Source organism: Microtus ochrogaster, linkage group LG3 (genome assembly GCF_000317375.1).
Source record: "Microtus ochrogaster isolate Prairie Vole_2 linkage group LG3, MicOch1.0, whole genome shotgun sequence".
Classification (NCBI taxonomy): Eukaryota; Metazoa; Chordata; class Mammalia; order Rodentia; family Cricetidae; genus Microtus; species Microtus ochrogaster.
Window position 1 is genome coordinate 2,352,369 of NC_022029.1, and position 22,952 is coordinate 2,375,320.

General features: G+C 43.0%; 1 protein-coding gene across 1 annotated transcript; it reads right to left on the bottom strand.

Moving 5' to 3' along the window:
• Positions 1-13,297: 13,297 nt before the first annotated feature.
• Aard (alanine and arginine rich domain containing protein) lies at positions 13,298-18,190 on the bottom strand. Its single transcript, XM_005360530.3, has 2 exons — positions 17,849-18,190; positions 13,298-14,226 (listed from the first exon to the last, which is right to left on the bottom strand). The coding sequence occupies exons 1-2, from the start codon at positions 18,188-18,190 to the stop codon at positions 14,071-14,073; spliced, it is 498 nt and encodes a 165-aa protein (XP_005360587.1). The 3' UTR covers positions 13,298-14,070.
• Positions 18,191-22,952: the final 4,762 nt, after the last annotated feature.

Consider the following 22,952-nt stretch of genomic DNA (forward strand, 5'->3'; position numbering starts at 1 on the left):
ATTCAAACAATCTTCCCAAGAGCTTTATAAATTGTTCTCCAAACACCTGAGAATAATAATGTACACTATGTCTGATGAGTAGAAATGAGGTATAACCATATAGCTGGACATGATTTGTGAGAAAGTAGGCGGACTTGAGCACAGGTAACAAGTTCTTTCAGCACTGGCTATGCTTCTGCAGTATTTGAAATGAGCAATGCTGGAACTGAGTTGATTCTTCACTAGGTTGCTTCCTTATGACAGGAAAGCTTATAGTATTCTTAAACATGTGTGTGTCTTGGTTTATGGCTACTTTTTCTTACCTAATAAATTTCGAAGGTGCAGTGCAAAAAAAATTAACCCTAAATTTTGAAGCGGAATCTGTGACTCAGAGGAAGTAAAATATGCACAATTCAATTTATGAGAAATCTTTATTATAACTCTGAGTGTTTGTATTAACACAGATAAGAGTTATTTGGGAAATTGTCTGCTTTATTAGTCCTCAAAACTGATTACTAAAATAGTAGAAAATGCTCACGTGTAAAGAAATAAGCACAGAGAAGAGAATCATTTGGGATTTGGTCTTTCACACATAAAACTTCCACTGCCTTCACTAATACATCTCTGTTATTGACATGGTTGGTTGTGTGAATTAACTAATGAAATATTAGTCTACTAAGGCCCTGAAGATATATAGAGTCCTTCCTGCTTTCTATAGTTCCTCTCTCTCTCTCTCTCTCTCTCTCTCTCTCTCTCTCTCTCTCTCTCTCTCTCTCTCTGAAGGCAAAGGCAGGTGGGTCTCTGTGAGTTCGAGGCCAACCTGGTCTACAAGAGTTACTTCCGGGACACCCTCCAAAGCTATAGAGAAACCCTGTCTCGAAAAACAAAAACAGTCCCCATATGTCTTAGTTAGGGTTTCTATTGCTGTAAAAAGATAGCATGTCCTTAGCAACTCTTATACCATGTCATTGGGGCTGGCTTACAGTTTCAGAGGTTTAGTCCGTTGTTGTCATGGCAGCATGCAGGCAGACATGGTGCTAGAGAGGAAGCAGAGAGTTCTGCATCTCAATCCACAGTCAACAGGAAGTAAACTGTGTGTCACACTGAGTGTAGCTTAAGTATATATGAGACCTCAGAGCCTGCCTCCACAGTGATATAGTTCCTCCACCAAGGCCATACCTACTCCAATAAGGTCATGTCTCTTAACAGTGCCACTCCCTGTAGGCTAAGCATCCAAGCACATGAGTCTATGGGGCCCAAACCTATTCAAACCACCACAACATGTAGAGGCAACTTCATCCGGTCCAAATCTGTCAGCGAGTAACAGGGGTAATAAACGGTTCAACAGTCTTCTGCTAAAACCTGGATGCTATTTGTTGCTACAGCTTCTGAGTGCCGGTGTGGCAACGAGAGTTGAAACAAATTCTTGAAGCGTCAAAGTCTGTTACTTCCTCTTCACTGTTTACAATAAAAGAGGGAAGGTGGGAGGGAGAGAGAAAGAGAGAGACAGTCAGAGAGATAGAAGACAGACAGAAAGGGCATTTTGTGTTTCTCAGAAGTAGCAAGAGCCCCAGGAGGCATAAATGCCCTATACAAAATTTGTGACATCTGACTTGAAATTTTATCTGCAATCTCCAACTAACCAACTAACACAGTTAGCAGTGCCCTAAAAGCTGGATATATCACAGCAGCGTCTCCTTTACTCTTAGCAGCTGTGATAGTTAAGGAGCGCCAGCTCTTTCAACTGAAGCTTGTAGGGCCACACTTTACAGCCGTGGTGGACTGCCATAAGGAAATGTCAGCCTGGGTCACCAGTATCCCTGGTTTATTCAAGCACAGGCTTGTTAGCTCTCTAAATTCCAAAAGAGTATGACACTTTGAAGATTTAAACCTCTTGTTCAGGCTGAAGGTCAACTTACAGAGGTCAACTTCGGATTGACCAGCACAGAAATGAGAAAGCATCCCATTCTCGCTAGTTAATTGCTTTCCAGAGTGGACAGTCTCCACAGAAGCATGGAATGAAATATGTGTTTGGGCAGTTTGCATCAAGGAGTAGCTGTATTCCAGCTTGGCTGAAATTAACTCCCCAGGCAATTTACAATGCATATGGAAAAGATAGTTGGCTGTTCTGTGCTGTTTCCAAGTGCTGTTATCTCCTCTCCACTACTTTCTTTTTCATACCAGGTAAATTAGGTTTTGTGAATTGTGTCTGTGTCTCTAAATTTAGGTTGGTATTTAAGATGGGCAATTCTTAAAAATTCTCTTGGCTCTGCATCTCTAAAAGTCCATTTCTTCAACTACGGGACTGTGATTTGAGACGTAATATTGGCGTGTTTGTTTTTAGAGTTCCCCCTTTTACTTTTCTGACAATAAGATATAGTAGTTTTTTCTTACTTTTCAAAGTTTAAAACAAGCAACTGAGCTGTGTAGCCAAAAAAAAAAATTATATATGTTTAGGGAATGAGAACAGATTACTGCAAATTGTCCTGAACCTCCCTTTACCAAGTGAGCCAGAGATTAATTTTATTCAAACCTGTGGTCCTGGTAGTTAGATGCACCTTTGCACGCTAGCAGATTAGCAATGAAGTGCTGTCTGGGACTCAGCTTCGTTGCCTTTGCGCCACTGACAGCCTTTTTATTGCTCTTGCTTTGTACCTGAGTAACGGCGACCTCTTCCCTTATTTCCCTGGTAATTTTCTTCTATAATTGAGTAAATATTTTACAAGAACCAGATGTCATCCTAAGAATATTGGGCTTCTCTTTCCTACTTTCTAAATGAATTAAAGACCTCAATATCAGTCTGAACACACTGAACCTGATAGAAGAGAAAGTGGGAAGTACCCTACAACAGATGGGCACAGGAGATCGCTTCCTAGGTACAACCCCAGCAGCACAGACATTAAGGGCCTCATTGAATAAATGGGACCTCCTGAGACTGAGAAGCTTCTGTAAAGCAAAGGACACTGTCACTAAGACAAAAAGGCAACCCACTGACTGAGAGAAGATCTTCACCAACCCCGCAACTGACAAAGGTCTGATCTCCAAAATATATAAAGAACTCAAGAAACTAGACCGTAAAAGGCTAACCAACCCAATTATAAAATGGGGCACTGAGCTGAACAGAGAATTCTCAACAGAAGAAGTTCAAATGGCCAAAAGACACGTAAGGTCATGCTCAACTTCCTTAGCGATCAGGGAAATGCAAATCAAGACAACTTTAAGATACCATCTTACACCTGTCAGAATGGCTAAAATGAAAAACACCAATGATAGCCTTTGCTGGAGAGGGTGTGGAGAAAGGGGTACACTCATCCATTGCTGGTGGGAATGCAAACTTGTGCAACCACTCTGGAAAGCAGTGTGGCGGTTCCTCAGGAAATTCGAGATCAACCTACCCCTGGACCCAGCAATACCACTCTTGGGAATATACCCAAGAGAGGCCCTATCATACAACAAAAGTATATGCTCAACTATGTTCATAGCAGCATTGTTTGTAATAGCCAGAACCTGGAAACAACCTAGATGCCCTTCAATAGAAGAATGGATGAAGAAAGTATGGAATATATACATATTAGAGTACTACTCAGCAGTAAAAAACAAGAACTTCTTGAAGTTTGCGTACAAATGGATGGAAATAGAAAACACTATCCTGAGTGAGGTAAGCCAGACCCAAAAAGAGGAACATGGGATGTACTCACTCATATTTGGTTTCTAGCCATAATTAAAGGACAGTGAGCTTATAATTTGCAATTTTAGAGAAGCTAAATAAGAAGGTGAATCCAAAGACAAACATATAGGCATCCCCCTGAATATTAACCTTCATCAGGCGATGAAAGGAGACAGAGACAGAGACCCAAATTGGAGCACCGGACAGAAATCTCAAGGTCCAAATCAGGAGCAGAAGGAGGGGGAGCACGAGCAAGGAACTCAGGACCGCGAGGGGTACACCCACATTCTGAGACAATGGGGATGTTCTTTCGGGAATTCACCAAGGCCAGCTGGCCTGAGTCTGAAAAAGCATGGGATAAAACCGGACTTGCTGAACATAGCGGACAATGAGGACTACTGAGAACTCAAGAACAAGGGCAATGGGTTTTTGATCCTACTGCACGTGCTGGCTTTGGGGGGGCCTGGGCGGTTTGGATGCTCAACTTACTAAACCTGGATGGAGGTGGGCAGTCCTTGGACTTCCCACAGGTCAGGGAACCCTGATGGCTCTTCAAGCTGATGAGGGAGAGGGACTTAATCGGGGGAGGGGGAGGGAAATGGGAGGCGGTGGCGGGGAGGAGGCAGAAATCCTCAATAAATAAATAAATTAATAAAAAAAAAAGTTCAGCTTTGTCAATGCTTGTCCTTCAGACTCCCAATTTCACGTGAATATAAACTATAACTTCTAACCATTGCCGCAGAGATCTAAAATAACACATGTAAAATGTGCAGGACACAGTAGGTACAAAAAGGATTCATTGTGCATCTTAAAAAGTGTGGGCAAATGGATGGATCTAGAAAATGTCATATGGAGTGAGGTAACCCAGACCTAGAAAAACAAATATAATATGCACTCACCCGTAAGTGGCTTTTAGACATAAAGCAAAGAAAAACCAGCCTACAATTTACAATCCCAGAGAACCTAGACAGCAAAGAGGACCCTAAGAGGAACATACATGGATCTAATCTACATGGGAAGTAGAGAAAGAGAAGATCTCCTGAGTAAATTGGGAGCATGGGGTCATGGGAGAGGGTTAAAGGGGAGGGAAGAGGAAGAGAGGGGAGCGAAGAAAAACATATAGCTCAATAAAAGCAATTTAAAAAATAAAATAAAATGCTTAATTGTGTAAAAAGGCATTCATACATGGGTGAGTTATTTTTTTGTTCTGATTTGACTTTCATTTTGGTTAGGGTATAGATAGTAGCTCAGTGACGTGGGGCTTGAGTGTGTTCTAGAGTGACATTAAGTGTATCAGACAACTGTGAAACCATCAATTCCAGAGAAAAATAGAGTGGTCTTGACATCTTCCTCTGGTTCCTGTGCCTGCTGCATGAGTTCCTAGTATTTCTCTGAAAACAATGGATTAATTCAAGTCCAAATGGATTGTTCTGAGGCAGCCTTGCATTCAGAACCTAAGGGTGCTCTATTCCTTCCAAGTTACCTTGGAAACGCTCAGTGTGTTTCATAGGTAATGAAAGCTGTCTGTCCCTTACCAGGAGATTTTTAGATATGGTCTAAAGCCACGACGTAGATGAAATTTGTTTTTCATTTTGCTATCTGACAGAAACTATTATGGAAGCCTGTTAAAATACTCCAAATGTCATTGTTTCGGGGCTCTTTTGCTTCTGATTTCACAGCAGCAATCTTCGGTTTTAGTTCACTAGAAAGTTCTGGATAGAGATAAATTAATCGATTGTGCTAGCAACTAGAATCAGTGTACTTATATCTCAAAAAGATAAAAGGCTTTTTTTTCTCTCTCTCTCTTCCAACATCTCATTAGGAAAAAACAGATCAAATCAACACAAACTAATTCAACTCAATTTGTCTCTTTTTAGCTTCAGGTCTTCTCAGACTATAAAAGTCCATACCTTTCCAAATTAAATTTTGTGCAAATTTATTGAACTATCAAACTTCTTGCAAACTACGCTAGAATTGCTGGGGCACATAGTATCTTTAATTTATATGAGAGTTGCTTGGAGAAAAGCCTTAATAGTTTCACAAAGGTTATTAATCCTCAGAGCAATCCTTGGAAGTTGGTGGGAAAATAAATTACCGAGGCACACAGCATCCTTAAAATAAATACTTTCTCATTAAATATAAATTCAGTAAAGTGGCGTAACTGAAGTAGGATGCTGTTTGACAGTTCCTTTATAAGTTGAAAGTAAAATTACCAAATGAATCAGTAAGTACACTATTGGTTGTACTCCAAAAACTGAAATCAGGTGTTTAAATAAAAGCTTGTGTGCAGTGACTTATCATAGAAACACTACACACAACAGGCAAAAAGTGAAAACAACCCAAATTCCATGATGAGTGGAGAAATAAAATGTGATACATCTGTGCAAAGCTCAAAAATGAATGAAGGTTTGATGTAACATAAATGAAATTTAATAATATTATGTTAATAGAAAAAAGCCTGAAACAAAACTTATACTTTCACTTATATGAGATATCCAGATTTGATATTGCTGAGAAATAGAAAAGTAGATTGGTGGTTGTCAAGATAAGAGGGGAAGGGACAATGAGGTGTTTGTGTAACAGAAGCTTGACTTCATCTGAAGGTTACGGATACGCCCTGAAATAATATGTCTCCTCAATGATAAGAAATATTAATGGCAATTAATGGGTTAGGGCACAGACTCTGATGCTCTATAAGGTTCATCTAAACCTAAAACCAAAGGAAGAAATTTTAAGCACCCTCTGGACCTTAGGTTCCAGATGAATGAATAAATCTCATCTTGGCTCCTTTTCTGTTATCTTTCCAGTACTGACAATCTCCTGTGTAGATCACTCCTACTCTGAACTCTTCTAGGTCTAGGTCAGCTCAGCTGCTTGCAGATCTCTCCCCAGTGCTATGGATGGCATATTGTGTCAATGTTTTCTGACGCCTCTTGCTTGCTTCTTCACCAGACTCAACTCCTTGCAGGCTCCCGTATGTTCCTTATAACCTGCTTTGGCCCGTGGAAGGATTTTTAGGAACTATTCTACCTCAGGTAAAACTATAAAATGAAAGCATACAAGGATTAATATACTTGTATTAATATTATAATTAATATAAGGTCCGCATCCTTTAAGACAAATATCAGAAAGTAGACTTTTCCAGCACTAACTCCACATTACAGATGTGAATGCCTGTATTTCCTTCTGTTTCTCATGAGTGGATGCTTCAATCCATGCAATTACTCTTGATTATACTAAGTGTTCCTAAAATAAATACACAGAAATTATGAATACACACATTTTCATATATTCTTCTCAAACATGTTTAGTTTGTTATTTGAAGGAGTTTATAGAGTATATAACTGGATGTCTGCCTGCTGACTTGAGGTATTCTCTATTACTGTTATTCTCTGAGTAAACATCAGTCTAGGGGTTTCTGCACAAAGGAATTCCCAGTTCCCCCTAAACTGAGCCTGTAGCATCTTAACGATTACTCCATCTTTTTATTATTATGGGGGGGAAAAAAATCAATGATTGAACTCAATTTAAAAACAAAGATGTGTTTGGCTTTCTTCCTCTCCTCTGTTACGGGCAAGAAAGAGTCCCTCTTACAAAAGGTAAGGGTCCAGTTTACTATTCCATTCTATCCAGTAAGATTGCGTTTTGTGGCCCATGAATTCATTGATCCATCCAAACAGTGTTCCTGAAGGATAATGGAAGAGGCATTTCAACCACACCTTTATGTATCCTCCCAGCTGGAAAAGAAAGCAGAACAAAAACAAACCAAACAAAATGTATGATATTAAACACCAAGCAGCGAAAGTCATTGCTCTCTGGAATGTAGAAGTAGGCATGGCCATCCTTACAATAGACTCAGATCACACCTTGAGTTATTTCCAAGCTTTTTCACACGTGGGAGGATCCTGGTAGAGTTGATAGAATTGACAACATGATGACACCTATGCTGGAGATCAATGGACAATATATAGAGTGGAAAATATATAGAAAGAGACTATATTTTCAGAACTTCCTTCTTGGTATTTTACCAGAAGACTTATCAGTAGATATATGTAACAAAATTGCCCATAGGCATAGGGTCATCCAAAAGGATTAATACCAGTGTTCACAGAGGACTATAACATAAACACCTTCCTCAACAACCATGCCAGAAAACTTCATTGCTCATAAGACATTGGAAAGAGTATACAGGAGGGTCCTTAGTAGTTTGGAATAATTCTCCCTGGACTTGGTGCCATTTTTGTCTCATCTAACAAACCTTAAATACAAGATAAAAAATGATCAAATGGCTTCTAACCAATGCTACTGTATCTTGGGGAATAATTCAATTATTTCCATAGAAGCATACAGAGAAAGAGAAGGAGAGGAGTGGGAGAAAGTCTGGCAGATAACAATGTGAAATGTATGCTGTCTAGCAGAATTAAATATTCTAAGTATACTAATAAGTAGAAAAAGTATTCATTATGAGAAGAAATATTAATCAGTTGAACCCAATCCAGGGTGAAGATTTCAGAATTTACAGCGAAGTACTTTACAACAAGCATTGCAAATATAATTGTTATAATTAAGATCGGGAGTGCCTGCCAAGCCTTATGTCTTGAGTGTCTGGAATGCAGTGGGGCGCTGTCTCTGCAGCCTTCAAGACCAGCAAAGGGATGAGCTGAGGGAGGCATGAAGGCAGTTGGCAGTTCGGCACAACTTTCAGCAGCTGGTACTGCCTCAGACTTCAGGAGGAATGAGGTGAGATGTTCCCAAGAACGCAAAGCAAAATCACATCATTAGAAAAAGAAGAACTTACACAAGAAGACAGTATGGCATCACAGTCCACTACATGACTCAGCAGGTGGTAATAATAAAAACTGTGAAAGCAAAATGCAAGGGGGAAGGTTACTGTATTAAGAAGACTAAATAGTAAGTATAAGAAAACTAAAACACCTGACTCCCTGTGTCATGACTGGAACGCATAAGCTCTAAGGTCAGCAAAATAAAGAAGCATTTACAAGGCTTTCTTTCTTGGGGGTGAGTGGTCATCCCATCAGAGGACCCAAAGATACTTTGTTTTAGAATTATTTTATTGCAGTGTGTTGGAGAAAGTCTGGCTACAGCAAAAGTCCCATTTTAAGGTAGTTTTCAAATATCAGCTACATAGCAGGATGTGTTACAGTCACTCGGTAGGGTCCACTTCAGAAGCTGCCTCTAAAATCATAACATGTATGAGTTCCCAGGGCTGCTTGTCTGTCTCTGAAGTGCAAATGAGACACCAGTTTCCCTCAGATATAGCTGTGGGCTGTGAGGAGAGCCGAGGGACAACTGAACGTGATCAGAAATGTCTCCTGTCATCAGCAAGACTGCAACAGCTGGGCCAGTGACCAGAACAAGAGAGGTACCTGGGAGAGTCCACTTCCTGGCCAGATGTGGTGATGAACAGATAGTAGCTAGTCCAGCCACAGCAGGGAGAATTAGTTGTTTCTAGATCAAAGGAAAGTCTTTGGATGATGTCTACCCTCCCTCACATCTTCAAAAGATAAAAAATTAGACAGATACATAGTGATCTGTCCAGTCTCCCAACTAAATTCTATAGGTTGTAAGACACAATTGAAGGTTTTTATTCGAGTGGACACAGTTCCTGGAAGGCATGCCTTCATTGAAGACTGCCTTAGAACTCTAAATATTCTTCTCTTATAATTTGTGTTATAATACTGAGTCTATTTGTTCATACTTAGTTTCCTCGTCCCAGTCAGGGTATGTGATTCCCAAAAGCTCCTACTTGCTAGCTGAGAGATCAGCGGCCAGTTTTATCCCTTCTCAGATACTTCCTCTCTTTCTCTCTGAAATGGGAAAACCACTGCACAGGGTTATTAGGACAGGTCAGTTGAACTGTACCTGACATTGTGTGCTGGGCACATCCAGGGATTGGAGAGGGGCAGGTTTTGTTGATTTTATCCCCCCTACTCTTTATTCCCGTATTTGAGGAACTAGCTTATCAGTCAAGAGAGAAGACTGTCAACAGAGCATTTAAGATGTAAAGGTGAAAGGCAGAAGAGGCACAGGAAAGGTCCAAGTCCAAACTGCCAGTCAGATTCTGTAGAACCGAAAGTATGGGAGAAGAAACTCCACAGAAGTAGAAGAAAGCTCCTCCATCAGAAAGGGCAAAACCAGGGCCTGGGGAGATGGCCCAGACAGGAATGGATTTGCAGCACACTCATAAGGACATGAGCCTCGTCCCTAGTACCCATGACAGCATGCACCAAATGTTTGTAACCTGAGTAGGGACCTGGCTTGTTCAGAAACAGATGGAGCTCTGGGACTTGCTGGTCACTCAGTCTAGCCAAATTACTAAACTCGGGGTTCAGTGAGAGATCCTGTCTTTAAAACTGAGACAGGAAACAATAGGGGAGGACACCCAACTTTGACCTGCCACACCCACGTGAATACACAGACACACACAGACACACACAGACACACACACACACCTCCAGGCTCTATACTGATATGGCTAGTTTTAGTTGTAAATTTGCACAACCTAGCATCACTCTGGAAGGGAATCCAAAGAGGGATTAGCTAGATCAGGTTGGAACCTGTGGGGACGACACTGGTGATGGTCTTGATTCCATTAAGATGTGAAAAGACCCAGTGCCCTGTGGGCAGCATCATTGCCTGGATTTGGGTCCCAGACTGTACAAGACTGGAAGAGGCTCGCATGATCACATCCATGTGTCTCTGCTCTTCAGCACGGCTATGCTGCGATTAGCTGCTATAAATCCTTGCTGCCTTGACTTCCCTGCTACAATGGACAACCTGGAATCGCAAGCTAAAGTAAGCCCGTTCTCCCCACAATTGCTTTTTTGTTGGGGAGGTTTATCACAACAACAGAATAAAGCTGATACAGACCCTTCAATGTAGTCTCCTCAAAATTTAAGCAAAGTATTGTCGTTAGTTTGTTTTTTTTTTTTTAATAAACCTAATAAACTTTAAGCATGTGGGCTGGTGATGGCAGGGCTAAGACGAACCACCAGGGTCAGAGAGCTCTGCAAACAGGTCCTATAAATCACTATGCGTATTAAACAAGGTAAAAATAGATGCTGTCCTTGGCACAAAGGCTAGTCCACGAGCAGGGTCTGAAATCATTGCCAGCTTCCTTATTATCTATACACTGCACACATCCCTCTTAGACTGAGCCCAGCAGAGAGAGATGGTGGCACTCCGGCTCCTAAGGAAGTGGAGCCTCGAACCCTCAACATTCAGCAGCATACAAAGAAGAATTTGAACAGTCTATACTGAGGGTTCACCAATCTTAAAGTTCTTTAACCCACCCCAACTTTGTTCTGGTAGATCCAGATGTGGAGGCAGGTGCAGTAAGCCAGCTTGAACCCTAAACCTAACCACGTTATTTCTCATTGTACCCTGACCTTCTTCAAAAGCATGGGCAAAGAGACATTGGCAGTGATGGCAACCACAAAGACAAGAGAGAAAGCAGCTTGGACTGGAGAGTCCTCTGCCAGGCCCGGAACCCAGGGGGAGTCAGCCATGATTACAGTGGTAAATAAAGTTGATGCCTAAGCTGGGCGCTGGACCCTGCCAGGGAGGAATGGGGAAAGAGGATTCTTGTAATTGTGCTAGTGCAGGCTCAGTTCTCATGAGATTCTCCACAGAAGCCTCGTCTGTCCCCAGGCTGGGTCCTACAGCAGCACCTGTTCCAGCAGAAGTAGTTTGGCGAGCCAAAAAAAAAAAAAAATGTGATTCATGCAGGCCACCTGTAAAGGAATCTGATGCCTAACAACCTGTGCAATGCTCCTAATTGCTTAATTTGCTTGGCGCCTCTCACTGATGGGTGCTAGCGCAGAGTTAAAGACCATTGCCTGCTAATGTGGTTTTATCCCCTGTGCCATCGCTGAACACTGTGAGAAACTCGGTCATTTAAAAAACCCAAGCACCATATTTCCACCCACCAACTCATTTTTAGTATCGCTACCGTTGGCCCCTTTATCCATTCTGGTTGTAAACATCTTCCTTCCTTGAGCTTTTTCGGTTACTTCTTCCCTGCTGCCTAATTTAGAGTATAATGATTTTCTCATTTTCCCCTCCAGCTGGCACTTAGCCTTGGTTGCTTCCATGGTGTATATCTTCAAAATGTCACACTGTTGCCCTGGCTTATTTTTAAACCCCAGAAAGATGGCCCATCCTCACACCTCTTAGAGAAGTTTTTCTGATGGCTTCCCACGAGTCTCCACCACAATGATGGTACGGCAAGCCAGCAACACACAGCTGCACACCCTTGCAAAGGAAAGACAAGAAAGCAATTGTGTGCCTTATGCTACTATTAAAACACCAAGGTGCGTGATAATCAGAGCAGAAACACGTGATGAGCATGTCCCACGAGTCAAGCTCCTATTGTGTTTTCATATTGCATTGTCAAAATCCAAGGCTAACTCAACTGCTTAAGACGCCCATCAATAAGACTCCATTGAGACAAAGAGTTTATTCTGCTTCTGCACCTCTGGCTCCTAAAAAGGCTTGGTGATTCATTGGTTGTTCCTGAAGATAGAGGGGAAATAGTTTGTGACAAAACTCTACAATAAAATAATAAATACTTTATCCTTTTCGTCTGACAATGTAAGGACCAATTTGATGACTTTCAAAGTTCTCTTTTGGATTTTCTTTCTTTTTACATCAGTATACATTACCAGCAGAACCAAGTTCTACAACCGAAGACTGACCAAGGTCAGCAGTTTGTGCTCTGTACAAAATAAAGCTCATACAAAGACTATTCCAATGATTTATTAAGGTTAACACTAGCAATGTACTCGGGAATCACTGCTCCTGCACTTAAGTTGCAGTTTTAAAAAGAAATTAAAGGAGATCACTGGTAATATCGCCAACTCTTTCCTCAAAATTCAAATAAAATTGGGCTGAGCAGATAGCTGAGTGTGTAAAGGCACACTTGGAGCACAAGCCTGATGTGAATACACACACACAAAGACACACTCAAAGCTGGATGGAGCAGCCCATGAGTCTACCAACTCACCATGGCTCTGTGGGGAGATGGGAGCCTGAGGCAGGAGACCATCCCAAAGCATAAATGAACCCTGTCTAAACAAAGGGAAAAGGAAAGGCCCAATCCCTGAAGGTTACCCTCTGCACCCACACATGGACGACAAACAAGCAGCAGCCACACCTCATGCATCCCAACACATAAAGCCAAGAGCTTCTTTCAGAGCGCTTCAAGGAATCTGGGGGTCAGAGGTCAGGGCGCTGCATACTGCTCAATCGACAATGTCCGCAAAGTGAATCCCAGTCTTACAGGGACAACAGATTAATTATGAAGATGTTAGAATAGTTAACTTATTGGCAAAAAGAGGTAAAAAACAAACTAAACTTGACCCAGACAGTCCCTCGATCCTTACACACAAGTTGGGTTTTTTTTTTCTTTCTTTCTTTCTTCTTTTAAAATTATTTTTTCTGTCCTGGGGCTTGAACTGAGGGACTCACACAAGCTAAGCTACATAGCCAATCCCAGCATTTGTTTTTAAGAAAAAGCCTAACTCCTTTCTGTTCTCTTTTGTCTTAAAAACTAATTTTAATTTTCGCTAATATTACACACATTGGCATAATTTCATAGATAATAACAATTAGGAACACCAATTAGGTTTGCAACTTTTTTTATTGTTTTTACTTTTGCATTGAAAAAGCATTTTTAGGGCACAATAGATCTTTTAATTCGTCAGTAAGAATGATTTAAATTCCTAAGTTACTTGAACAAAAGAACTACATTAATTGGGAATTGGGGGGGTGTACCTCAGGAAACTCACACTTGAACCAACTGAGGCAGAGATTTTAGGAGGATCATTACCTATTTTGTCTTTCAATGACAGCAAGGCCTGGAGTACTTGTCTAAATGCAGCAAGAAGCTGAGACACCCTTAACGGAGGCCACATCGAGGGCATGGCTGGAATCCAGGCACTAGTAATTCTCAGTTTCCCGAGTCAGAAGAGTACTGGATTGGCTACTTGGTCGAGCAAAATTAAATACAGGAGAGAAAAAAAAAAAGGCAAAGCCCAAAACTACAGAAAGGAAGGCGATAAGGCAACGGGCAGCATTGTAAACTGGCAATAAGGCAGACTCGGATGCTTTGGTTTTTCTTCTCCCTCCTTTTTCTCTCCTTCTTCCTTTCCTCCTACTAAGATAACAACCAGTCAAACCAATGGATGAATTATTTTTTTTTTTTACTTCACAACAATGTCTCTCTCCCCTTTCTTAGATCCTTTCTTTCCCCACTTCCTCCTTACACCTAGGTTTTCGCTGGACAGGATGGCCCTCAGAATGCACAGACGGCATCGCTAGTGTTAATGCTGGAACGGTTTCAGAGTTGCCTATGTTATGGTGAGGGTTGGGACTGCTTCGGAGTTGCCGGCGTGGGCTTTCCACTACGCATTTCCACACTCGGGGTTCATGGCGTCATCTTCTGGGCTCTGGGATTTGGATGCACGCTGCCGGTCCTGCTGCTTCTTCAGCTGCTGCATCTTCACGTTCAAATCCAGTAAAGTTCGGGCCAGCTGATGGTTCTGGAAACGCAATTCCAGCTAAAAAGAAAAAGAATAATAAGGGATTTTACTAGTTTGAGATATAGATTTAATGAAACTTCTCTCTGGCTGCACTTGAGAAATAAGGAGTCGGTAGGAAAGGCAAGTAAGAGAGAGAAAGATGAATTTCTCCTCTCGCTCTCCCTTTCCGACCGTTGGCTCCGGCTGTTAAAGTAGCTTCGTCAACAACAAGGTAAAAACCCAGATAAATAAATAGCTTTGGAAATGGCCCTGAAATGAAAACAAAAAGAGCTGATGCACAACGCTGTCCGTGTGAAAAATATCTACGCACCGAAGGCTGTTTTCAAGCAATGGCGTGGGATCCCACTGACATCATTTATCTTTATGAGCTTTTGGAGCCACGGGATAACTGCCGGGGGCCACCTGAGTGCTCAGGAGCCGGGCCCATTGACTTGATTACTTGTCATTTCAAGTTTTCAGGATTTTAAATGGCCTCCCTGCCGAGGAAAAACCTATAACGACACCTCGGAGGCACATGTAGGGTTATATGTCCTTATATAATCTAACACTCTTCGCTCTAGAACAAAGCCAGTTCTGTAGCAAGGCTGATTCATGACCTCCTCCAATGGGAGTTTATGAGGCCCCCGTGTGTTCCAATAAAATTTTAAAAATTACATCTCCAAGGACAGGTTACTTAGGAGGCAGGCTACCAACGAAGTTTGGTCCAGCTGTATTATAACCTAAAGCTAAAGATCAACTACTTGCATATTTCATCAGTTGAAGTCACGCTTGATGCAGTTTGTATAATAATGTTTTCCATGTACCATCATCTTCTATCAGCTCGACATCAGTTGCCCTCGGGATAAGCCAGGGCACTGTAAGAGAAAACTGCAAACACTGCAGTGGCGAGTCTTCCTCAATTTGCAAACGAAAATGTTGGGCAGCGGTATCTTTTTATTTTCCTCGGGTGTTTTTATTTTTTATTCTTTGCACTTGGAGCCACTTCTCCGGAAGCAAGAACTAGAGATGTTAAAGGAGCCGGACATCCAAGGCACCCAGCAAACAAACAGAAGGCAGATCACCATCGCCATAAAAAAAAAAAAAAAAAAAAAAAAGCCCCATAAACTACCACCAGACTGTTGTCTGATGTATTTCTCAGGCTCTAGAATCCTGCCCTGCTCTCCTTGTTTCATTTCCTAGCAGTGTCCTCATGCCAGCTTTTTTCACAGGGGGTCAGACACCTCGCCAGTCTCCAGAGACATGCCTATGCTGAGACACTCCTGCATCCCACCCTCTGTTCTAAGACTCGCTTTCCCTCGTCTCTTCCCACGGGATGCAAATAAATAGCAATGCTTTCTGAAACTCCCCCCGTCACCATGGTCAGGCATCGTGGCCTCTTAAACGTGTTTCCATGGCGTTCCGTTTCCATGCGTCTGATAACTCGCAGACTACACGAGACCCTACTGCTGAAGGTGGACCTCGGCTATGTGTGCAGTGTCTTGGCATCCAGGGTCTCGTTGTCCTTGATAGTACACTGAGTAACGGAAGGGATGAATGAATGAGATGATGGATATCTGCCCTCTACTTTCATGCCAAGTATCAGGGTATAAAATTACTGATAAGGATTCGCCCATCTAAGTAAAGGATGTGTAATTCACACTTATTTGCGAAATTCAAACACTCGTGGTTTTTAAACTTCTTTCATCACGGATCCCTTTGAGAGCCTGAAGAAAGAGGCAGAACTTCTCTGAGGGAATGAAAAAAAAAAAGAATATCTATATAGAAAACTTTAGGTTTAACTCAGATATCCAGTCAAAGAAGTTAGAAACTAATGTCATTCGATAGTAAGCTAAACAGAACATATTATACATAACGTTACCATCATTGCTCCTTACATAAACTCCATTGTTAATACATGATATCTGAGCATTTTATACATGAGAACATTGATTCCCGTAGAGATCTAGCTAATGGCCCAGATCAAAATCTACTTCTAGTGATGATGATACTGAGCTAAGTATCCACTCCCTTCGCTTCACACGGACGAGGGAATTCCTCCAGATACGGACCAGGCCCTATACTCCAGGGAAACAGCATCTGGCTGTGTGTAAGGTTCTCCACTTCCTTTCCAGAAATTTTAGGTTCTGTTTCGATTTTTTTCATCTCTTCACTTATGCCTGTCTGTGTTTGCATGTGCGAGTGTGGGCATGCTTGTGCCACAGTGTTCCTTTGTGCCCGTCAAGGAGTGGGTTGTCTCCTGACACCTTGTGGGGACTGGGGATTGAACTCAGGTCTTCAGGCCTGTCCACAAGCGCCTCTAAAGCGCCACCTCCTTGGCTCAATCAGTTCTCGGTATGTTCTTATTTGCCCTTTAGGCACAATCAGCTTCCAAGATCTATAATAATTATGAAAACAACAACAGTCAACAAAGAGTGCGTTTGGCCTAGGCATGCATATAATATAATCTCATACAATTATTACAGTCCTCTCGTGAGAGTATCTCTGCATTGTAGATGGATAATCAAACTCAAGTCGACTAGTTCACATTCTCAAAGCTGTAGGGCGAGCAAATATTAGCAGACTCTGTTAACTCTCTACCTTCTCTCACCCATAATGCGTTACTTGTCTAAACCTCCAATGGCAAAGCCACTTGTTGGAATGTTAAGGTTAAAGGTGCCTCAGCACTTGTCCGGCAGGACTTTGCTATGAGTCAGCAAGAGATGGGGGAAGGGAGTGACATAACCCAACTCAGCAGCATAGAGGGTTCTGCCAGGTCCAGGCATTCCAGGGTGGCATCCTGACCCACAGCACCAACCTCCTGGTGTGCAGTGAGGTGGCTTCACCAGGCACCAAGGCAGCTTCCCCATCCAGCTTCTCGGGCTCACCATTTATACTCCAGATGAGAGCGTAATGCATTCCTTATCAAATCCAGAGTGCTAATGTGGCTGGATTGGATTTATTATCGTGTTGCCCTTCTCAAAATCAGAAATAAAATCCATCACCCGCCGAAGTTTCTAAACTCTGTTCTGAAGGGGTGGCTATTTGTCGCATTCGGTGCAGGGAACTTTCGAAGTCTCCATTATGCGGCATTCATACGCATCACCATTTTAAAGTCTGAGTTCTTTATATTTTTGCCCTTTTCAAATTGTCTAATTTAAGTTTTTTTTTTCATTAAAAAAAAAGTCATCTAAAGTTTCTACAAACACTCCTTCCTGTTAAATGCCCAGTCGTTTTCTGAATTCTTAGCAAAGGCTAGAATAAAAATAATTGGCATGCCTTGGAGTTTCTGATAGACTCATCCTATCCTTCTAGGTTGCCGGTTTCACTGAAACTTCCATCTGCACACGCTAAGCATAAATAGACTAAGAGTTCGCCATCGAGAAGCTTCTAGACTAGAGGATGGAAAAGTAGAGAAGCAGTCTGAAGGGTTCCTGGAGTCTGGGCCAGCACTGAACCTTGGGCCAAGCCCTGCTCCATGGAGTTGTGACCCAAGGAGGTCTCAACACCCAGCCTAGAGGCAATCGGGGGCCCAGGAGAGATCTCCCACCCCAGCCGCAAGCCTGTGCCCCCCACCCCGGGGTCCTCCTATGGACTACTCCCCAGCTTCGGAGCCGAGGACTCCGTTCAGGAGTTCGAACCCCGCCCTGCAGCCCGCGCTCACCAGCTCCGCGCGCAGCCGGGCCAGCGCGCACTCCATGCGCACCCGGGTCCGCTCCTCCCTCGCTGCCGCCGCGGCCGCAGCCACCGCCGCCACCGCCTCCCGCGCGCGCCTGGTGCGCCCGCGTGCCGCCGCCCGCTGGAAGGCGCGCTCCAGCTGTCGCCGGAGGTGTTCCAGTACCGGGGTGGAAGCCCGGGCCTGCTCCTGGGCTTCGATGCGCCAAGTGCCACAAGGCGTGCGGTGCACGGAATGAAAGGCTGGAAACCACAGCGCAGCTCTGCCAGAGACCCCGTGGAGTCCCCGGGACATCCGCTGTCTGCAGTGGCTGTAGTCACCTAGACCCATCGCGGTTCTTTCCGGGGCGCTCTGACTGGGGATTTTGTTGCAAGTTGGAGCTTTTTAAGGCAGATGGGACGGGGGCGGGGGCAATTAACGGAACAGGCAGGACCCTGGCCTTGGACGCTGTTACTTCCCGGCCACTCAGGGCGCTGCTCTGTTTCTTGTCCATCTCCTCTATCTTCTCTCTATCTTCTCTACCTCATAGCAACAAGGGAAGACCTTGTGACTAGAGGTTCCGACTGGATCGTTTGTAATTTTTTTTCCAGCTCCTTAGAGCTCGGTCTTTGAGAATGCATAGGGACTGGAACAGTCAACCCGTGCAGGTGGAATGCAAGGAACAAGCTGAAGGTTTGCAAGGCAAAGGATATTTGACAAAAAGTCTTCCCAGTTGCCTGATTTCTTAGTACTGTGCGCTTTTGGAATAGTTTCTGACTTTCTACACTTTGAACCCTGTGTCTGGTGTGTTAGAAAGTCTAGATGCCAAGAGAGTATGGCAGCCCACCTGTAATTCCACCCTTGAAAGGCAGAGACACTGTGTTCCCACAGCAAGCTGGCTGGGGAAACTAACTGTATAGAAAAACTTTGAGCTTGCTTTAAAATCTCTGTCTCCAAGCATAAGGTGGAAGAGCTATCAGAGCAAGATTCCTAACAGCAAACTCAGAACAGCCACACACACTCGCAAACAACACACACACACACACACACACACACACACACACACACACACTCACTCACATAGGTGGGGGGCAGTGTTTATTATCATTCCTCAGTTTGTATGTGAATGAGTCTGGAGACTGCCTGAATGGCAGTCCATGGCTTTCATGACACTGTAGGCAAACATCAGCCAGCTGTGCTGTCCCCTGAAGAGGTGGTCAATATATGAGCTAGGAAAAGAAAGAGGCAGATCAGGAGAAAAGAGCTGAGCAGACCAGCCTGGCGCTGAAACAAACGTGGAGTATCCAGAATGGTTCCAAAATGAGAAAGAACAGGGTATCATCCCACAAACAAAGAAGCAACTCCTGTCCCTGTAGTGTGTTTCTTCAATGCTCTCATTCGAAGTGGGTCACACAGTCACTCATCAGTCCCAAGTGCAAGATGCTGACGGCTCACTTTCTTGAACTGTGGAGTGCCTGGAGCCATATAGTTAGCAGGCAAGGAAACAGAGAATCAGGATTTGATCTCACATCTATATGACTCCAAGGGTCATCTTATTTCCCCTCTGCCACACCAAGCTACATACACTTGCTTTTCGTTGCCAGCATATTTCTACCCATAAGCCACTTCCCTGTGTCCTTTTGGACACCAGGAGGAGTTTGCATCTCGTATCGTGTTTCCAATTTATACAGTGCAGGGGCGAAACCAAAGCTGAGAATTCTGAAGCCTAACTCCATCTCGGAATCCCTCTAGGGAAATGGGTTGGTTACTAAGTTTACCTCCTTTGATAGATGAATAAAAGGGGTGAAGCTCATGTCTACGTCCTTCAAAGAGCACACCTAAGGCTGCTTCTGCCTGGCCCCCTTTCCCTGGGAAATAGTCCCCCAGGTCCCTTCACGTGTCCTCTAACTGTGCTGGGAGCCTCCAGGCTAAAGTCACGTCTTTGACTGCCCTCTTCACAATCACCCCTTTGAGCAATAAGCTCTGATTGTTCCCTCTGCACACACAATGTCCTTGAGCACTGCTTGCAAAGAGAAGCAAATATTTCTTCGGGCTTCTGAGAATAGAGAATGTTCCTTAAAAGCCTTAAAATAAATATTTGTAATATTTTCACAAACCAGCTTAATAATTTGGGCCCATTGAAGACTCGGTGGAGCACATGGTCCTTTCACTCTCTGGTTAACTAAGAGCTGAAAAACATTTCCTCTTTGCTTGTGGAATGTCCAAAAGCCGTTCACTGTCTTCTTCATTTCAAGAAATTGCCAAGATTGTGGGAACAAAGGCTTCCCAGCTCTAGCCCTTGTTGGCCTTGTGACTTTGTGTTAACACTGTGGGTTACTTTGTTTACAAGCAAGATAAAGGGGCTAAGCAGCATCCCCTCCCTACCCAAGTGGATACATTAACTGAAGCTGCCAGCAAGGCACAAAACAGTGCTCCAAACATCCATGGGAATGCTTTAAAATAAACTTGGCATTTTACTTAGATGCAAATAAACGACCCAAAACTGATTTCTTTCACCAAAAACAATATTTTTAGGATTATTTCTAGATAAGCCACAAAACCACCGTTGTTATAGATTTTGCTTATAAATGAAGACAAGGCAATCACTACAATCATGGAAAAACTTCAGAAGGAAATAAACAAGCCAGTTATCTTGACGAATGGCCTCCAACTCTTGTCTGAAACATGTAGCAGAAGTCTCTGACATTTACCATGCTAAAAGGCTTACAGAGAAAGCAAAGGTTCGCCGAAGGAATGCAAGCTGCCGCCACCACATACAGAGCAGGAATGTCGTCTGCACTTCTGTCTCCACTTTAACTGTAACTTGCTTCTTTAAGGTCATCAAAAAATGACAAAAAACCCACACCGGCCCTCGAATGGGCTCACCAGCTTCTCTCTGGTGATCCCCATAGCTGTCCATTCAAGTTGTGTTTGCTTGTAGCTGTCTTATCTTTACAGTGCAGGGCCATGTGCATACTAGTAAATATTCCACCACTGAGCTTTCTTCTCTATCCTTGGGTTTTTTAAGAGTTTCACTGTGTAGCCCAGGATGCTTTGAATTCATTCTGTAGCCCAGACTAACCTGAAACTTAAATTCTCCTGGTCTACCTCCCTGGGGCAGCCGTTTCAGATTTTTAACAACACACTTAAAGCTCCAACTAGTGGATCTTTGTGAATCCATGGCAAGCCTGGTGCATATAGTGAGCTCCTGAACAGCCAGAGCTACATAAGGAGACCCTGTCTTGAATGAATGAATGAATGAATGAATGAAATGACTAAAACAACGTCAGAGTACCACCAGCAGAGATCATTCACAGAAGTGTGGCCTCATCAAGGCCATCCTCTGGAAGAACAGACAGGTATTCAAAGCATCAGAGTTCAAACAATGACCATTTTAGGCAGACCCTCGACGGCAGGTATACGCATTCTAGAGGCCTATAAGCAGATATTCGGTGAGTCAGTAGCCTGTTATGCCTACTTTTCTTCCATGGTCAAACATAAGAAGTTTGATTTGGGTTTGTTTTTTTTTTTTTATGATCTTGACCTCCCCCTTGCTCACATAATCCCTCCTCCTTCTCTTCAGCTGAACTCCAGAAGCTCAGCCCAGTACTTGGCTGTGGATCTCTGCATCTGCTTCCATTAGTTACTGGATGTAGGTTCTATGATGACAGTTAAGATAGTCACTAATCAGATTACAAGGGAAGGCCAGTTCAGGCACCCTCAGAGAAATGCAAATCAAAACAACTCTGAGATTCCATCTTACACCTGTAAGAATGGCCCAGATCAAAAACACTGATGACAATTTATGCTGGAGAGGTTGTGGCAAAAGAGAGAAATGCCAGTTCAGGCACCCTCTCCACTATTGCTAGGAGTCTTAGCTGGGGTCATCCTTAAAAAACACACAAACTTTTAAAGGTAACATATATATCTGCATTAACACAAGTATGGAATTACAGTGTGCACAAGTCAATTAAAGCTGATTTTTTTGTTGTCCTATGTGTGAGCAGGTAAAGGCATCTGTCAACTTTGTAAGTCTGTTTGAACTGCATAACCAAACTGTAATATAAATATCTATTCATGCCATAAGAAAGGATGGCACATAATAATAAGTCATGAGAACTCTGTAGCCAGCAAGATTTGTCATGTCTCACCTCATCTCCAAGTTGTTTCCGCGCAGATGGATCAACTTACATGTCACCTATCCTGTATGTAGTCTTTCTTGGCATCCTCCCCCATGTTTATAGTCAAGATACTCAGGAGTTACCCCCCAGTCAAATCTGATCTCTATTAACCTGGAAGGTGTAGCGCCTGCACAGCTAGAACCATTCGTGAGCCTCTGGCAAGGGCCTGGAGATTTAAACACAAAAAGACACACAGGCAGAGACGTCGGTCATCCTTGAAACAGAATGCCCCAAGAATGCCCTCTTTATTGTGTTCAGGGGCAGCTTATATAGAGATAGCCATGCCCCAGCCAAAGCACCAGAAACCACTCTCCTGCCATCAGAAACTCCCTAGAGTCTCGTGCTCAGACCAGCTGCATGCTGTCTCAGAGCAGAAGAAAACAAGTAAAAAGTTACCATGAAAACACGTGTAGAAGTAATTTACCTCAGACAATGAAGACCTAGTTTTGGAAGATACAGGGAGGGGGAAAAAGTTCTATTTACCATCCAAACATACTGGCTTTTTCATCAGATTGAATTGTCGGGTATAATAAAGTATAGAGACCATGATTGATGAGAATATATAAAACCTCTTATATGTGGTGCTGTATAATGTCAGACTGCCAGTTTCCAGTCTAAGATCATCACAGCACCATCTCGGCATGAAATGGAAAGAGACTGTGTCTTCCAATGCAGTTTTATTATTTAGCACATTTCCACACTCTTCATCTTGAAGACATTTCCATTCCATCCCTCAGAGATTCAACAAAACCTGGTGCCCTGCAAGTATGGAGACGAAAAGGCTTAGAGCATGTCCTGTCCTATCCTATTCTATGGATATAGATAGCCTGCTTTACAGCCAGGGACCCTGACCTCACTCTGTACTTACATTTGTTCTTCAAAAAGCCTTGTGAAATGACATTACCGCAGCTAAGCTGGGATCTTTCATAGGA

What these genes read in the sequence shown, in the direction of transcription:
- Aard (XM_005360530.3), bottom strand. Translation starts at nt 18,190, where the DNA reads ATGGGTCTAGGTGACTACAGCCACTGCAGACAGCGGATGTCCCGGGGA. An exon ending in CCCGGCTGCGCGCGGAGCTG is followed by an intron (nt 14,227 to 17,848) that starts GTGAGCGCGGGC and finishes TTTTCTTTTTAG; the next exon opens with CTGGAATTGCGTTTCCAGAA.